Below are 18249 nucleotides of genomic sequence, written 5' to 3' on the forward strand. Positions count from 1 at the left end.
ATGATAAATTAGGTTAATCACAGAAAATTAAGTTCAGTATAGTTGTGTTTATTTTAGGTTAGGTTAGGTGAGATTACATAAAGCTGATCTGGTTAAAAATGTATTATCAATGTGCAGTAGATACTCTGTGGACTGAAATGGACTATAAACATAGAGACATTTTAGGTGCATGGCATGGTGTTGCATTTATTCAACTGTACCTAAGTACTGATTTTGACTTCACTGACAGATATTTTGAGTTGCCAGATGTTGATTGCAGTTTAAAGGTATCTAAGATCAAAAATTACAAAAAAAAAATAAAAACATAAATATTGGCATTTTTGTTTACAGATCTATAAAAAGAAATTGCAATACCAAAATGCCAAAGATATGTTTGAGGAAATGTATAAAATGTGCCACCAGTGCCACCAAAGAGAGCTTACTGGAGTTCGTTATTCAGATGTAAAATGTCATATTAACACTAGTTGATATGTTGATATGTCATTATCAGATTTGGTTATCGGTATAAACCTAAAAAATCCAGTAATGTGTGGGCTTAATATGCGCTATCGCTATGGGTAAAATAACACTGAAAAATGTGTCTCACATTACAGTTATAGTTACAGTTACTGGCTTCAGTCACTCACATATTCAATGATTTACTATGGAAGTTACTGTAAAGCTCATGACACTGTCTGAAAATAATGCGTCCATTTAATGTTCCTACCATGACCTCTCTGTCTCCTGTTCTCTGTCACTCTCATTACTTTCTCTTCCAGGCTGCCTGTTTTGCTGGGATAGGCTTCCTGTTCATGATAATGAGTCTCAGCTTTATCATCATCGATTGGACATCGGGCACCAGTAAAGCCAGCAGTGGTCACTAGGCACCACGCTCCTTTTTTTTTTCATTTTTTTTTTTCAGGTTTTATATTGTTGATTTAGATCTGTGTTGTAATGTTACTGTTTTTACTTTGGATCATGTTTGATGTTGAAGATGCCCTATATTTTCCATTAGAGAATATTGGCCACACAGGAGGAGTCTAGAGTTCAGGACAGCTCTCTGTCCCTCTGCGCTTGCTCTCACTCTAATGACATTACATTGTACTGTACATCCTGCCAAACAGTGACTGCACATCCAGGCCAGTAGACTTTCCTGGAAAGTTGATAGTGAATTCATTGAGAGGCCAGGTGCATAAAGGTTGATGGTGAGACTTGGAGGCTGTGCCTTGTGAGATGGATGTAAAAAAAAAAATGTAGGATGCTGCTGTCTTTATACACCTGTCCCTTGTGAGTCTCCACCACTGTCCCTGTCTTGTCCTAACATGATCTATGATCTGCTAACTGCTACTCAGATTAGAATACACAATCTGAGGCACCTCCCTTTTAAATGTTTTGAATGAAATTTATTGAATGATAGACAATTCTTTTATTATTTTATCTATTATTATTACTATTATTATTATTGTTATTAAGTTATTTGAATAACTACAACTTTGCGATTCTGTGCACCTGCAGAGGAAAGTGATGGTTGAAGCTATTGCACAGATTGATAGATAAATTAAAGGAGTAGTTCAATGTTTTGGGAAATGTGCCCACTAGCTTTCTTGCCAAGAGTTAGATGAGACAATTGTCACCTCTCTTATGTCCGTACAGTAAATATGCTACAGCCAAGTTAACTTAGCTTACCATAAAGACTGGAAAAATGTTGAACTATTCCTTTAAGGTGTGCAGCCTTTAGCTCCATCTCCACTAACTTGTGCTGCTGCTGTTTATTTTAAGGTTTAGAGGTGTTGAAATCCTAGCCTCTGACAGAGCAGGGTGCAAAACCACTGAAAGTATGTGGTACAGTGTTGTGAGCACATTTATCATTACATTCCTACACAATATGATCTAGATGTATATTTTTAATAATAACCTCTACTTGATGAAAACCTCAGACAATGCAGTATGGACTGATGAGATGATCCTCAGTTAATGCTTATACTGAGGCGATCAGTGTAAGAGAGGCAGGTTTCAGGTCCGGAGCATTTTTAAATGGTTCTTGGCTGTTCAGATCACAAGCAGTATAAAAGAATGCCTATGTTGTGTCTTTTTCAGTATTACTGTGTACATGACAGCGAGAAATGGTACTGAAGATGTCATCAGATCAAAGTGATAAATAAAATGAAGAGAGGAAAGTTACTGCTCAGTGTTCCTCATCATCGAGCGGGATTGATTTTTACCTGGAAGATTTGATGTGTTGTTTCTGAACATTTACCGGAAGTAATCAGAGATAACCAAAACATGTATAAAACAACAACAGGGTCGCTTCATGAAGTGGTTTGTCACAGTTTGGTGTCTGTAAATATTTGTGCATCCAGCACAAGGTCGATCCCTAACAGAAAAGACAGACATGGGATTACTGTCTCTTTAACAATCTTGAAGTTGATGGTTAGCAATAGCACTTTCCTCTGATAAGCACAACTTCTAGTAGCCATTAATGAGTTGAAACACAAGAAAATTATTTGTAAGAAATTCTCACATTTGCTAGATGTGATTTAAAGGCATATCCCTTTGTATGACTAAATCTTTGATAAAGTAATCAATCTAATGTAGATTACGAGAAAATTAGAAATGTATCGGTGGTATAAAATGGATGTCTTCTCAAATATTACTTGAAATAATGTTAAACCTAACTTTCCTGTGAGCCCCTGCGATCATTAGTGTCCTCCTCTGGTCTGTTTTGTAGATAAAACAACAAATTAGATGGGTGTTCTGTTGAAGGTTTTTAAGTGTCCCTGTTGTTTAAAAAATGAAAACATGGCTCCACTGTATTTGAACTATAGTAGCTATGTGCATTTGTGTTGTTAAACCTGGACCTATACTCTGATCAGAAGTATAATTAAAGTATTTGTCTCCTACCATTGATATATTAACTGTTGTTTTAAACTTCATGTTTATTGTTTATTGAAGTGTATCAGTTGAATCTGATTCAGTGATGAAATGCAAGATGCAAAACCTCTTGATGATTGTTTTTTATGTTTTTTTTTTAATTATTATTATATCTGTCTGTTATAGTCAGTGGTATATCATGAGTGATATAGTTTGGGTCATTTCTGACTTCCTTGCTGCTTGTTGGCAGACATTAACCTACTAACTTGGAGTTGTTAGTGAGCTGGTGTACTTGCCTATGTTTCATAATTTTTTTTAAAGATAAAATCTTACTCCAGACCACAGTGAGTGCTGTATGAGTAACTGAGTATTGTCCTGTCAATTTGTTACACAACAAACCTCTTTTAATGGTTTTATTTGATTCTATCAAGGCATTTGGTTGTCTTTATGTATCTTTATGCAGAGGGAATCATCTGAATCAGCCACTGGGGCATATCTTTGTGTCTGGTGATATTTTAACCAGTGCATGGGTTATATTTATCCCCAAATTCCTGTTGCTAGTTTGACCATAATTTTTGGCTGTATGTATGATAAAGCCATTTGGTAAATCAAGTGAGTTTCATAAACTGTTTTATAAAGGTGCACACAAAACAAGAGGGGATATGGTGTATGAAATTGTAATGGACTGCACTCATATAGCGCTTTTCTAGTCTTGTCAACCACTCAAAGCGGTTTACACTACACTACAAGCTAGATTCACCCATTCACACAGCGCTTTGTCTATGCATTCAGCGCTTTGCAATTTTTCTTGCCATGCAGTGTGGAATAGCAGGGGGGATCGAACCACCAACCTTCTGACTAGTGGACGACCCTCTCTACCTCTTGAGCTCTGTGTTAGTGGCTGATACAAGATGATCTCTGAGGACCTGTATTTAGACCTCAGTGTTGTTAGTCTCCCTCTTTGTGTGATTTATATATTGTATGATTGAATAGTAACATATTAAATCTTGACATTGGCCAGCATTTATAAATAATGTATATAAATGTATACCCTTTATATTCTATATGCATATCTAGTTTGTATAATGTAAATAGCAATTAAAGGTTTAGTCCAATTAAAAATATAAATGTAATCATTTTCAAAGTGCTTTTAAACCTTTTTGTCCTTCAATTCATGTCTATTTTCTTGTATCTCTATATATTTTAATATGTTGCTGGCAGTTATTGTACTGTAAACAATGTTGCAATAAAGATAATGAGGTAACATGACTTTCATCTGTTATCATCTGTCAGACATGATAATCAGGACACAACTTTATATGATGTTTAAAAGAGGTTCTTGGAAACAGGAGGTTGGCATTAGTTGGTTTTTCAGTAGTTCCCCTACATTCTCATTCCTAAGTGGAACATTAGATTATGTGCATGAAAAAGCAGAATAATAACAGCTTTAAATGGGTCACTGGCTTTAAACAACCACAGCACAACCTGAAATTTTAGGCAAATATTTGTCAGTGGTAAAACACACTGATAATATGTAGCTTTATGTTTTATGGATTTTAATCTGCTGTTTCACAGATGCATAATTCTATTTCCATTAACAAAATAGCTTATTGTCTCTCTTGGGCAAGAAAATTCAACTTTTGTAATTTTCGTGTACAAACATGGTGTAAAAAGTGAAGAGAGTTCAGTAACACAGTCAGTTCTTTTGAGGGTCAGTAGACAGTCCACTAGGTGACACCGTAGAGCTGTGGATTGAGCCCATAGGTGCTATGGACCATCATGAAGGCTAATATAACATAATGTTGGGTTTTTATTAAGTATTTTTTTAAGCCTTAATCTTCTAGATTGTATTGAGCCTATTTTCATCTCAGTTCTGAATTCATACTGTCATATAATTTAAATCCTTATGTTCTGGCTGCTGTGGCTGTTATTACCCTCCGTTATTTCCATAAACCAATTTGGATTACTAGCATTTAAAATACAGTGACCACTACTGGCACAGTTGTAGTTTTTCTGCTGCCTTTAAGTGCTCATTGGAAGCTCCTGAGTTTGGCATTTCTACATTCAACTTAATGGTTTTTCAATGTTTTTGGTCCAATATAAAATAAAACAGAACCTTGTTCTGATGTTATAATGTCTTCGTGGGCTCATGGAAATCATGGTGGGCATTTTTGTTACTTCACAGCATTTTAGAGACCAAACAATCAATAAATTAGGACTGTACCTGCCAGCATAGGTGGCATCACAACTAGTCTGGATGCCAATCCTGGTTAAACAGGCAACTTTCACACCTTAGACACTGTACATAAAGTCTGGCCTTTCAGTGATGTAGGAGACCTAGTCAAACTTTTGTAATGAAAAATATTTGCATTTTCACAGATTCTGGATTTTTCACTGGGGGAGAACGTGTAGGTATAATTTTAAAATTTTAATTTAATAAACATTTTAAAAAGAGTAATATTGTGAGCAAGTAATATTTTCAATGCAGAACCTTTACTTGTAATGGAGTATTTTTGCACTGTGGTAGGCTTTTTACCTAATTAAACAATGTGAAAGCTTCGTCCACCACTGTTGTATTTTGTCGTTTCAGAGTGAAGCGTATGAAGCGGTATTTGGTGCCATTAGTTAGAAATTGTGTAATTAAAACACCCCTAATCTCTCTTCTTGTCAAATACGGCTGTTCCCACTTGGGACTGTAATTCTTATGAACTTCAATGCAGATTTTTCCTGTAACTCTTGAGGGAAACGACTCTTTGACTACATTTCCCATGAAGCACTCGGAGTGGGCGTTTTTTTCTCTCGTGAAGGTTGGCCCTGCCACTGTTGCGTTCGGAGGTGACGGCGCTGTCTCGTTGTTTGTCGGGTGGAGGAGAACTTCACGGCGGCTACGGGTGTGGCTTCAAACGTGATAAATCTCAACGTGGGGAAAGAATGCGTAACGGCAATTGGAATTTAAAAAACATATAAAACAGCAAAGATAAATATCCTCTGAAAAGTAGTGAGTGTGTCTGGTAGCCTAACTGGCAGCAGGAACCCGTGTGCTCGGTTTTCAACAGCTGGAATACTTTTTGTTTTTGTTTTCTTTTTCTGTTTCTTTTTGCTGAACTTCGTGGCCCGTTTTCGTGTTTAGCCTGCTCTGATGGTCTGTTGTAGGAAATACCGAATTAGCTAAAAGCCAACCGTCCTCAGAAAGTTGCCTAAGCTGTTTTTTTCGGTCGCTGGACAACTTCTCCACGCTCACAAGAAACCACCAATGCTGACCAACATTACTTACTGAACAACCAGCGAGTCTTTGGGAGTTTCGTACATTAGATATCCAAGTTCACCTCGCAGAAGGAAATCTTGCTTTTATGATTTTCGTTCCCTGTCGCAGATGAACGGACTCCGTCACGTTTGTCGCCACTCTTGAAAAAAGGGAAGTCGTCTTACTCAACTTCAACCCTTGTTTTTTTAATAAGGGGTTTTCGGACTCAGCCGTAAATTTTTTTTTTTTTACCCCAGGTGATATTTTCCCACTAAGCAGCAGACCTGAAGCGTGCACTAGGAACCATGGGTTGTACAGTTAGTCAGGAAGATAAAGCCGCGGCCGAGAGGTCTAAAATGATTGATAAAAACCTGAGAGAAGATGGAGAGAAGGCGGCGAGAGAAGTGAAACTGCTGCTGCTGGGTGAGTTGTCTGTCACAACACTGACACTGCGTTGCAAATGTGCCATATTTAATGGTCACAAACGAATTATGTAACAGTACGAAAGATTTGAACATTTGTACCAATATGACACAGGAATATAACAGACAAAGTCACTGAGCAAGTACAATATTTTTTAGGTAATTCAATTAAAAGTAACATTTGTATTTCCCTTAAAAACTAGGCCTTCGGTCCTGTCCTTCACACTCATCAACTGTTACACCAACAACACCTCTGAATTGTTTGGGCTGAGTGTTTCCTTCACCCGCCTCCTGAAGAGACAAACGTGGCAGCAGTAAATGCCACCAGACATGCATGTGTTTGTGTGAGTGCAGCAGCAGCCCTGTGAACTTCACCTGCCACTGCCCCAGTTCACATGTTTAAAAAGTAGCATGTCCTTGTGTACTTTGCCTTCATCCTTGGATCTGCTTTTACATAAACATATGGGCTTTATTTGGGATGTTTTGGAAAGTTTGGAGCTGAAACAGCACCATGGAGCACATGCCCCCGTCTAACAGATTTCAGAGCAGAGTGCCAGATTTTTTTATTTATTTACTTTGGCAGGACAGTCAAAATTGCCAGTCTTATGCTTACATTTGGAGTGGTTTCCTCCCAGTAGGACTGGACTTACGGGTCAGACACGGCAGAGTCTGGTTGATAATGAGTGGGCTGCTGTTTGGATAGAGGGTGAACAGCCCTGACTGTTCCCAGCACTGGCCAGAGCATTCACATGCATACACATACATACATACATACAAGGCACTGCTTGGTAGCAAGAGATGATTACTCTTTCCCGGGCTTTGCTACATACAATTACAGGACACATTGCTGTAACTTTTTTTTTTTTTTTTTTATCAAAGTCTTGATATTGAAGCCATACTGACAACTTGCATGTTAAGTTTACTTCCCACCTTCTTATCCATTTTAGATGGAGCAACCATTTTATTTTTATGGCTGCTTTTTTATGGAACAGAGATCCTTTAAGTTTCAAAACCTTACCTGACATGCAGCTTAGAGATACAGAAAGAAAGGAAGCAGCAATTCTTAACACCTGCTTAACCAGTAATTCATATGACTTCAAAACTCCAGTGATATGTTTCATTTCATTGATTTACTCTCCAGAAGTTGCTCCAGTCATTGCCTCAAGGGAATCAATCCAATTTTCTAACAGTGAGTCATTTTGTTAGGATATGCAGTGATTTTATTGAGGACACCTTTCTGAACATATGCTCAGGTTTAAAGTGATATTGATCTTTTTGAACAGAGGAAACAAGGAACTAGAGATACTTTTTCTAGTATGATGTGTTGGAGCAATTTACACCCAAGAACATAATCTTAGAGGATCCTGTATGGAGCCTTTAACTAAACACAACCATCAATACTTGTTAGTGTTAGTGTTGCATTTTTTTCTTTTGTTTAATTTTGCACCACTGCCAAATATACTCCTTTTCCTTTCTATAGCATGTTTAAATGTGAAATGATTTGGGAAATTTAATGTATTTAGCACTCAGTGAAGCCCATGCATTTAGTAGCAGCTTGGTGATGACAGAATCACAACACTGATTTTCCTGATGGAAAACAGAAAATTCTGCTTAAATTGGTTGGGAACACATAGTGTGTTTTTTCTCTCCTTGGTCTTTGAAGAGACGGCTGGTTGTTAAGTTCTGCCCCTGGTTAGAAGGCTAATTGCATACTCTGCTCTGTACGGCAGGTTTCATATCAGTAATTACCATCCGGTGCAGTGTTTGAGGGTTGAGAGGAATTATAGGAGAGGTCTGAATCTGAACCGTAGGTTCACGTTAGGTCTTACGTCATGCAAGTAAGAGTTTTCCCTTTACTTGTGCTATTTGAAAAACATGTCACATGTGAAGGCTGCACCCGGATATAAAGCTGGAGTATCTTGTGATGGTTTTCTAGTCTCTGAAAAGTGAAATTTACATTTCAGTGTTAAATCAACTCAATGGTAAATGCAGTTGTGCATTCATTGTACCTTCGTGATTGCACAAAACTCATTTTGACACTGATTTTGGTTCTCTCTTACAGTGCCAGCCTGTTATCCTCTTAATAGATTTTAGTTAATGACAGTGCTTCGGTTTAATTGCATTGGAAGATGCTATCTGTTGAATAAAAGGTACCATATAGCATTATTTTAGTATTTTGCAGTCATAGCAGCAATATATGTGAGAGAGGTGTGACATCCATCCAGAGGTGCTACATCACACCTCCAGGTATGCTTTTCAGCAGTCACATCTGCTACCATAGTATCTGTTGGAACAGCTGAGAAAAGTCACATTGCTTCCTTCATGACACCCCAGTAAGCAGTCTGTCCTGTCTGTCCAATGAAGCCTAACTTGTGAACTATAGTCCCATGTCCTTTCAAAGCAAACTCAAGAGACTCTGAGATGAGATGTGGGGTTCAGGCTGAAGGAAGGGCCTTGTTTCTACTTACTGGCTGAGACAGAAATGATGGCTCTCTTTTTGAATTAAATCTGAATCACTGGCTTCTTCAACAAGCTGAGGAAGTCTAACCACAAAAAGCTTAATCAAAGCTTCATCTCTTACCTGGTGTAAACTAACAAATGCGATTAGGAATTTCCATGGTAACTGCTTTTCTCTAATTACGCCTTACCAAAAAGAAGGCTGTATTAGATTGTTTTGTCTTGTTAGTTGTCCCTAGAGAAAGCCATTAGTTAATGTAGCAGAGAGGACTTCATACTGTTGAGGCTTAAGCTTTCATTAACAGGAAGCACTCATTCACAGGCTTCTCTGCCGATTCTGGTCTTTGACTGACATTTAATCTCCTCCCTGTCGACAACAAAAAATTTGCTGCTCACTTCAGTTGATTTTCTGAGTTATTTGGCTCACCAACCTTTTCTTTTTTCAGCTCAGCACAAATGAAAGTTCCTTTTGGCAGCGTGCTTTCCTTAAACTGTGAGAACGGCAGTCTGGTAGTAGGAAATATCTCTGCATGATTCGCTGTTAGCATGCACACACACACACACACACACACACACACACACACACACACACACACACACACACACACACACACACACACACACTTCAGTATTAATTGTACATAAACACATTTGCTCAGATGCTTGACAGGCAATTCTGTTATGTAAATACGTTGGCATACTGAATGCATGCATGCATGCATGCAGCCTAGGGCACAGTAGAAAGGGACATCTACTTCTTACAAAATTATATAGATGTTTTACTGAAAAACATATATATGCAAGTTTTATCGGGTTGTGGCTAAAAAATGCTTATCATGTTCTTAGAAGAGAAACAACTTGGTCTATTTTGAGAAGCTTATATGGCAGCACTGTTATTCATTTCCATTGAGGATAGTAGACGTGTTGTTTTTTTATGACATGATATATAAAGTCTGCACTGCACTTCTTTATGACTTGGTCGTTGCTGCAGTGTTGAATTGGCTTGGATTCCATTACATAGCTCCTCGTGGTTACTGCAGTAAGGCTGCCTCATGTAACAATGTAAGGCTGACATACTGTTCTGCCTGCAGCTGGTTTTATTCATGATCAAAGCATCAGATGGTTAACCTAAAATGAAGGTGGCAGCCATATTACGTCGCTCATGCCATGGGATGGGAAATGTGCTGTTAATGTTTTCAGGCTAAGAATATATTATCTATGTGTGGAGAGAGGATGTAAAGAGAAGCTTGTATAACTCTAAGAAGGTCACCTTGACAGTTTTTTCCAAACAGTGGTCATTATTATGAACCAACATTGACTTTTTTTAACCACAGACGAAAGAAAAAAGCACATGGTATGAAACCAGTCATATTCTCTTCCTCTTTTACATCTGAGTTCTGCTGTGTGCTAAAGGATGCTCGCTCATTAATTTGCCCTCTTAGCTAAAGCCATGGTCAGTAAGGAAATGGACTTCCATTGAACACAGGAACAGTTGTTGGAGGATATGGACTCCAAAGAAAAAAAATGGGTAGATATACTTAGTGGATATTATATTTTGACATTTTTTAAAACACTGAGTACTATCTAATATCTACTGCGATACAAATTCCAAAAATATCAAAAAGTGTCAATTGACAGTCGATGAGCCAGGTAGACAGTTTTCTGTTTCAATCTGACTTCTGCCACCATTGACTATTGTCAACACCTCTGCTAATCTACCGACACAGTGTTGCTTATAAACAGCTTCACTTAAGGTCCACTGACAGATATCACTTCCTGCTGGGAAATAATACTTTTCTCTGGTATTTTTATAATCCTTTGCATTAACGCTCAAACCAGTTGCAAGTTGCATAGTGAACATTGTAATGTGCTAATTACAATTTTTGCAAAGTTATCCTATCTGCATGAAATAAAATCTCATTGTGTTTTTGTTCAAATCTTGCCCAACTTGCCTGTCCTAGACTGTTTAGTATGATGGACATAACAGTGTTGTGAAATTAGAACCTGTTTATCTCGTCTTGTAGTGTCACATCACCTAGACCTAAGTTTGACCACAGTGCCCATCAGATAAAATTCTGGTATGAAAATAATTGGTTATCTTATAATAATGGTCTTTTAAAGGCTCAGACAGTAAAGTAATTCATAATGCCTTCTTTTTAATCATATTTTTAGGCAGTCATTTGACAGAGGTACATTAAGGAAGATGTATCCTTAAAAAAACAGAATAAGCTTGTGAATATAAACGCAAACACACACAAACTGTTCAGAGTACAGAGCATATCAGTGTAAGATTTTAGCTCATCTAATTTTATTAGGTTGTAACCTCTATCACACATCTTCAAAGGCAGTTTCCTCTTGTGGGCTCTTGGAGAACAAACAGTTACCTTCATTTCTCTTAAATGCTTTGATTAGGTAACTTTCTCAAAGTGTGGCACTGCAGACACAGTATTGACCAGAGACAGAGAGGGCCTCTATCAACTAGCATAGCTACTGCTACCGTTTGTGAAAGCCATCAATCTTAGCAGAGTTGAGCTGGGAAACCTGAGCTACAGCTACTGTGATAGTATGGTAAGAGAAGCAGAGAGCTTGGCCCTCTCTCTGATCTGATCTCTGATCCTGTTAATATTGCTTTGCCAGTTGGTGATTCGAGGGCAAAATGTTTGTGAGATGATCCTGTCAGATCCCAATTCCTTTTTGATCAGAAAAACAGAGAAGAAGTACACCTAGCAGGAGTTAAATATTTTTAACATATTTGTCCAAAAACACCAAAATCCAGAAATGAGCCTGAAGAGTTACATCTGTTGATAATACAGAACATTTCCCATATGATATAGTGCATCTTGTGCTGAATGAAAGGGTTAAGTTTTAGCAGCACATCGTAGCCCAAACTTAAGTCTCCAGTGCAGTCACCTATTTACTGTTGATAGTCATGTTTAATGACGACACAAGGTGACACGCTCTACTGCTGGTCAACCCATGTGGTCAGCACTGCATAGACATTGAGTTCCTCTCTCTTATTAAAGTCTGTCAGAAGACTTTTATTGGGTGTCAGGTGCAATTACAGTAGGCTGATCATAGAGACCTCGATTTCTCTGGAGAACCAAGTCATACTAACCTGTTCCACACAGCTCTACGTCTGTGCCTGCTCTGGCGGCAGAGGACACTTTCACAGCTCCCCAAAAAGTCTCATCTGAGCATCAGATGCTTAGCAGCTGTAACCGATATTTACAACAAGCATGATTGGCAAAAATGTGCCAGTTCTATGAAATTTATCAAATAAGCTACTGCCCTATGTTTTTAGGTGACTTGACCTTGTTTACTCAACAGTCTGCACCACAGTGCTGCCCAATTAGCTGTGTGACTCACTGGATAACAGATCTATGAGTGTGTATGTGAACGGTCTGAATATCCTGCAATTACAGGGAGAGCTCTGAAGATAAAGCCTGCTCCTGCAGACTGTGTGTCTCAATGTGAGTCCACAGGGACCAGGCTGCACTATCCTCTCTGCTCTGGAAATACTGATAGCTTAGAATATCCTCCACCACTGCCTCAATCCCCACCTTTTCACCGAGCTAATACCTGTGCTTTATTCTTACACTATTCCCGCTGCTTCATAAAAACACTACAGCAGCATAGAGATCAATATTTTAGAGTGGAAAGGTAGTATGGGGCTGTGTGTGTGTGTGTGTGTGTGTGTGTGTGTGTGTGTGCGTGTGTGTGCGTGCGTGCGTGCGTGCGTGCGTGCGTGCGTGCGTGCGTGCGTGTGTGAGCCCCCAGGTCTGTCTCTCTTTCTACAGAGGTTGAAGACATAGGGCCAAATCATGAGCATAAATCTGTGTGAACGCCCTTTACCTCTGATATTATGTGTAGGAGGGGAAGTAGATACTACAGCTTGCAGACTTGCAGACAGCACTGCACAGACACAGGAACTGTTGCAAAATGTCTGAGTGAGAGACAAGGATATAAGCTAAGATAAGGAATTTGTAAATGAGGGTTTTTTATATATATATATATATATATACAAGTCAGTTCACCAATTACAAAAAAAACCACAAACAATGTCAAAATTACCTTTTGATGCCACTGCGTGTACATATATATATATATATATCCAATGTTATTTGAATCAACTGACCCATCAGTGAGTAGTATATAGTATGTTCCAGTTTCAGCCCAAATGTGATTGACATCATTCTATATAACTCATACAATGCTCCCTGTAATGCTGTTTATTTTTGCTAGGGTTCTGAAAATACACAATTCATAACACCCCCCCCCCCCCCAATAGCATCACCAGAAATGTCAAAGTTCCCCTCTTATATTGCTTGCATTTTCAAGGGCCTTTGGGGAGTGGGGAGCCAGGGGTGGGGGCTTTCTTTGTCTGACCATGTCATTAAATACACATACAGTAAACCATTATCCCCTCTCTCTCTCCTCCCACAATCCATTTCCTTCTTCTTGCCATTGTAGGAAATGAGCTCACTTCACTTCCCCTCCATCCTCATCAGGTTATCCTGTCATTTTTCTGCACTGGAAGGTCTGGAGCTCCCCTGGGGTCTATCTTGCACTCTCAGCTTTGAGTCTGTATATATGTTTAAACCAGCAATGTTAGGCACCTAAAGAAAATAGCTATAGTTTTCAGTGGAGGCTGTGACTCTTTGATACATCCTACCCTAACTACTGTTGAAGGGAAGTTGGCAGCAATTGGGTGGGTGGTGAGGTGGGAATGAAAAGAGAAGAAAGAAGATGAGTTTAATGTGGCACAAAATCATAGTACAAGAGCTCAAGAGATAATATGTAAGGGCGGAAGCTGAGGGTGAGCCACAGTTCATATTTAACAAAATGGAAGATTGAGCGTGTCCTCATGATCAGCAGGGCAGCTTCACTCAGCCACAGCTATCACTGCTGCCCATGGTCACAGTGCACAGCATGGTTTGACCCTCCCAGTCTTTTCATCACTCCTTCAGTTTGTGTTCAAATGTGTTCTGAGTTTTACAGAAATCTTGGGTGAAAGATGAATAAAAGCAGTGCACAAAGGAAAAAAGCTGATGAGAAGGTGAGCTACATCAGAGATTTAATCTTGCAAAATGTCGACAACAGGTGGTATGACTATCTGTGTTTTGTACCGAGTGACAGTGTGCTGCTGCGATGTGAAATGGTGATGTAGACAGGAGATGGCAGAGGAAAGGGGAGCTGTCACTCTCCTAGAAGTATGGGATGAAAATGCTTTTGATCTCTTTCCTCTGTGTCCTTCACTTTTCTCCAAAGTTTTCCAGTATCAGATGATAGTTTTACGTGGGAGCTCACTTGTTCTATCACACTATTTGCTTTCAGCTGCTGCCTGCCTCTGTTAGGGTTCTTCTGAGTTGTGTGCTGTGGAGAAAGTGCATCAGGTGAGGTGCCTAACATAACGAGCAGCAGGGGCCCGTGTTAAGGTGATAGATGGTGGGAATAGTTTAGATGTCACACTGGGTGAGGGTATGTTTTTTCCCGGAGGGCTCAGTGTGATAATGTTGTGACAGCTGTGCTGTCAAGACTGTAACTGGGAGGTCAATTTATTTCAGTAGTATTGCCTGTCCTCAGCTCTCCACTATGTGACAACTGGACAAATATAATCCATACACTTCACTGGAATCGCTAAAGTAGGTTTTTTTCTTACTCTGACCTTTTGTCTGTAACTAGATGTGTATTCTCTAGTCATATTCTCTCTATGAAACCTAAACTTAACTTTAAACTAATATTATTTTAGTTGTAAGGTCAATTTGAGATTCGTGGATGTTTTTGAAATTTTAGAAAAAAAATGTAAATAGTCAAACTCAACATGGTTAACAGGAGATATTTTAGATGAAACTGCTGTTGCACGTACCCATGTGATTTGGGTTTGTAAAAAGGAAGGACATATTTGTCTAAACTATGTCATCTTCACAATATTGGTCATATGCTCACTAGATCACTCATAACATTATAACCTTTTAGAATGAATGTAATGATCAGGAGCAGTGTATTGTTACACCTCTCCCTGCAGCTGCACCTTCTATCACATTCATGCCCTTTTCAGAGCACACGAACGGGCAGTTGTTGGTGCTGTGGAGCCTGGTGTACTTTCCAAATCTAATTTTTCTTATTGCTCCAGCCACACGCACAGCTGAATGACCCCAGCAATATTAATGGCACAAAAATTCTCGAGTTTGTGCTGTGAAATCGATTTATGCCAAGAAATTAGACATGGGCTTTGAACGAAATATAGGATTTCTTTTTGACAAATTACTTAGTACATCAAAAACACTGTGTTCACCTTCCAAAACCACCCAGAGCTTCCCTCTATTCTACAAATTATGATCCTCCATGAGTGCAAGTGATTTCACGGTGTTGAAATAAGGAAGGCACACATGGAGAGGACATTGAGACCACACTCCCTTTTTAGCTCATTTTCATCAATGGATTTTTAAAATTAGTTAATAAGGTTTGTTTGTGGTACTTTACACATACTAAAGTAAGCAATTATGCCCAGATTATGTCCCATATCAAATAGATTAGAGTCTCTCTCTTTCTCTCTTTCTCTCTCTCTCTCTCTCTCTCCATTTTTGATCATGTTGCAGATGGGACTGATGTCATTTCCTGTTTCAACTGCCCCCCCCCCACACACACACACACGCACACACACTCACACTCCCCCCCCATCTGTCACTTCCTCTTTCAGCTGGCTGCATGTAAAAGAGAAGTACGTTTGTGTCTTTTGTTCAGCTGGTTGAGGAAACCAGCACACCCATCCTGTGTCAGTTGCTGGGTTCTGATCCTCAGACTATAGGCACCACTGTCTTACACATGCAACAGTGAAGCCCTTTAACAAGTCTAAATGTACTTCTAAAAAGAAAAGAAGCCACCTTCCTCCCTTTTTTTTTACTGTTATGTGTTGTAAAAGGACAGCAGTATGAATAACACTCATGTGTCAGTGTGTGAATGTCACAATGACGGTGGCAGACTTAACAGTAAGGAGGAAAGCATGGAAATGACATATGCTGCACACACTCCTTAATTGGCCAATAGCACAGTGTCTCTGCTTACAATGACAAGAGTTTTGAAAAGTGCTAGTTGTGATACTTGCAGACTGTTATATCTCATCTTTTACACATAATACTCAGTCACCACTGGTACCATTGAACACACCCCTCAAGCTAAGAGGGATTTTTGGAAAGAATGTTGTGGAGCCATAAAATATGTTTGTACTTTGCTGTGTTGTTTTGTTTTCCACCCCATTAAAAAAAACAACTCTTAAGCAACAAGGCCCAATGGAGAAATGTTGGTGAGACCCCTTTCAACTAAAAAAAGGAAAAAAAAAAGATTCTGCCAGTGCATTATGGGTATTGTCACTTGTAACTTGTGTGTACGGGTGTATGTTATGGAGGGCTTTCGTGTGGTATATAATTTGACATGTGGGAGGCAGGCTGACCTGCCCACGAATATGACACACCAACTAGTATTCAACTTGAAAATCAGTTCAAAAACCTTTCCATGAGGGATATATGATTACTAGGCAGAGAGTTTAAAAAAAGCACAGTGATCAGACAACAGCAGTAGAACATTTTACCACTTAATAGCACAGCCTTTTAGATTATGCTCTCTGTAGCTGTGACACTTTGAGTGATGAAAAGGTGATTTATTAGTTTTGCATGTCAAAGCATGCTGCTGCGTGTCTCCCCCAAGACACTGCATGTGGAAACATTGTACAAATAAAACAGTTAGTAGTATATCTATTAAAAACTTATGGTTAAAATGTTTGTTTAAAAAACATTCAGCAAGAAACCCAAAGTAAAATAAGCTGCGGAATATTCTAATGTCTTGTATAAGACTATGAAAACAACAAATAACATACAGTGTGTAAATGTAGGGGAAAAGCTTCTTCAAACACATGTTTGAAAAGAAGCGCAGAATCAGGAAAGTCACTTATTCCTTACAGGCAACAACTTTGTTCTTAGTATTGAGTTGAATCAATTCATTTTCAAAAAGAAAAAAAAAGATCTGTGAATGGAATATTGGTTTCCTTTGAAACCTTGTATGATGTTTGGTGTCTCAGAAACAGAAGTATTTATTCCCGCAGGAACATGCAACACCTGCATTTGAATGGCTAATTTTGAAGTGAGTTAGATAGGGCGAGGCTTTAAGAAGAAAGGCAGTTAAAAAAAGTTTTATCACCTGAGTTTTCATTTTTAAGGGAATGGGGAGAAAACGCTGACTCAGCTCCTGCCTTGCAGTGACTCTCACATTGACAGAGATTATGTCCTCCTAGAAGGTTTTAATCAGACCTGTTGGCAACCTGAAAGCTGCTTTCAATTTGCTGCTGCGAGGTGTGTGTTTGTTTGGCTGTATGTGTGTGTGTCGGGCTTGCGTGTGTGTGTGCACGCGTGCGCGTTGCATGTGTAGTGAGTCTCATGATGCCAGAACCACAGCTCATCTTCGTTATAGCTGGTCACAGAAGTGTAGGTGTAGTGTGTAGGGCTTGTATGTGTGCATATACTGTGTGTGTGTATGGGAAGGAAAGCACCTTATAATGCTCATAGTGAAAACAACTTAATTCTAAAGATTTGTCCCCTGTTTCCCTGCGTATTATGTTCTGTTCAATTTTCAGCTGAAAACCAAAGAGCTCATAACTGTGGGAAATTCCCAGGGGAATTAGTTTATTGGTTCCCTTCAAACAGAGTTAGTTTCCATGAAATGATCTCACCAATAATGTGAAACACTGTGTTAACATGCCAACTGAAACACTTCTGATATTCCAGCATGCAACAAGTCACATGGACTGTTTTCATAGGATTTTAAGAATTTGAATATAATAACTAGATTATTTGTTTTTGACTTTAAATCCCTTATAAATACCAAACTGCACCTCAATTCTCACCTTTGAATAATTTCCATTAAATTCTATTTTAATGTCAGCTCTGGGTATTACACTTCTTTTGCACTTTCCACTTAAATAACTTAAATTGCAACAACTGTGCCAATGGCTTGAGGAGCTGTGTGCCTTCCATTCCTAGCGCAGTTGTCGAATGTTAGTGAGCCGGAGGTTAGGAAAACTAATAAGTGGAGCATATGATGGTCTCATCCACATTATTAAGAATTCCTTCCCACAGACAAGGGAGCTCATGGTGGTTCAAATGATATTTGTGTCAGTGTAATTACAGTGATTACATTCTGACAAAAGGAAAATAATAACATCAGCCAAGGAGATATAACAGTTAGCGTATGTCCATCGTTTGGCGAGTGCTCAATGCTGCATTG

At 38.9% G+C, this 18249-nt stretch overlaps 2 protein-coding genes across 3 annotated transcripts in view; both read left to right on the plus strand.

Moving 5' to 3' along the window:
* Nucleotides 1-3940, plus strand: part of LOC111222114 (sodium-coupled neutral amino acid transporter 3-like) — a 37848-nt gene extending 33908 nt beyond the window's left edge. For both annotated transcript variants that reach the window (XM_022745688.1, XM_022745689.1), the window contains one exon: nucleotides 759-3940. In XM_022745688.1, the coding sequence (XP_022601409.1) occupies nucleotides 759-863 (105 nt within the window). In that variant the 3' untranslated portion in view covers nucleotides 864-3940. The remainder of the gene's footprint in view (nucleotides 1-758) is intronic.
* A 1734-nt stretch (nucleotides 3941-5674) lies between these two features.
* LOC111222064 (guanine nucleotide-binding protein G(i) subunit alpha-2-like) overlaps nucleotides 5675-18249 on the plus strand; it is a 52109-nt gene continuing 39534 nt past the window's right edge. The window contains exon 1 of the mRNA XM_022745622.1: nucleotides 5675-6517. Within this exon, the coding sequence (XP_022601343.1) occupies nucleotides 6400-6517 (118 nt within the window). The 5' untranslated portion in view covers nucleotides 5675-6399. The remainder of the gene's footprint in view (nucleotides 6518-18249) is intronic.

Source organism: Seriola dumerili, unplaced genomic scaffold, assembly GCF_002260705.1.
Source record: "Seriola dumerili isolate Sdu_G_001 unplaced genomic scaffold, Sdu_1.0 BDQW01000089.1, whole genome shotgun sequence".
Lineage (NCBI taxonomy): Eukaryota > Metazoa > Chordata > Actinopteri > Carangiformes > Carangidae > Seriola > Seriola dumerili.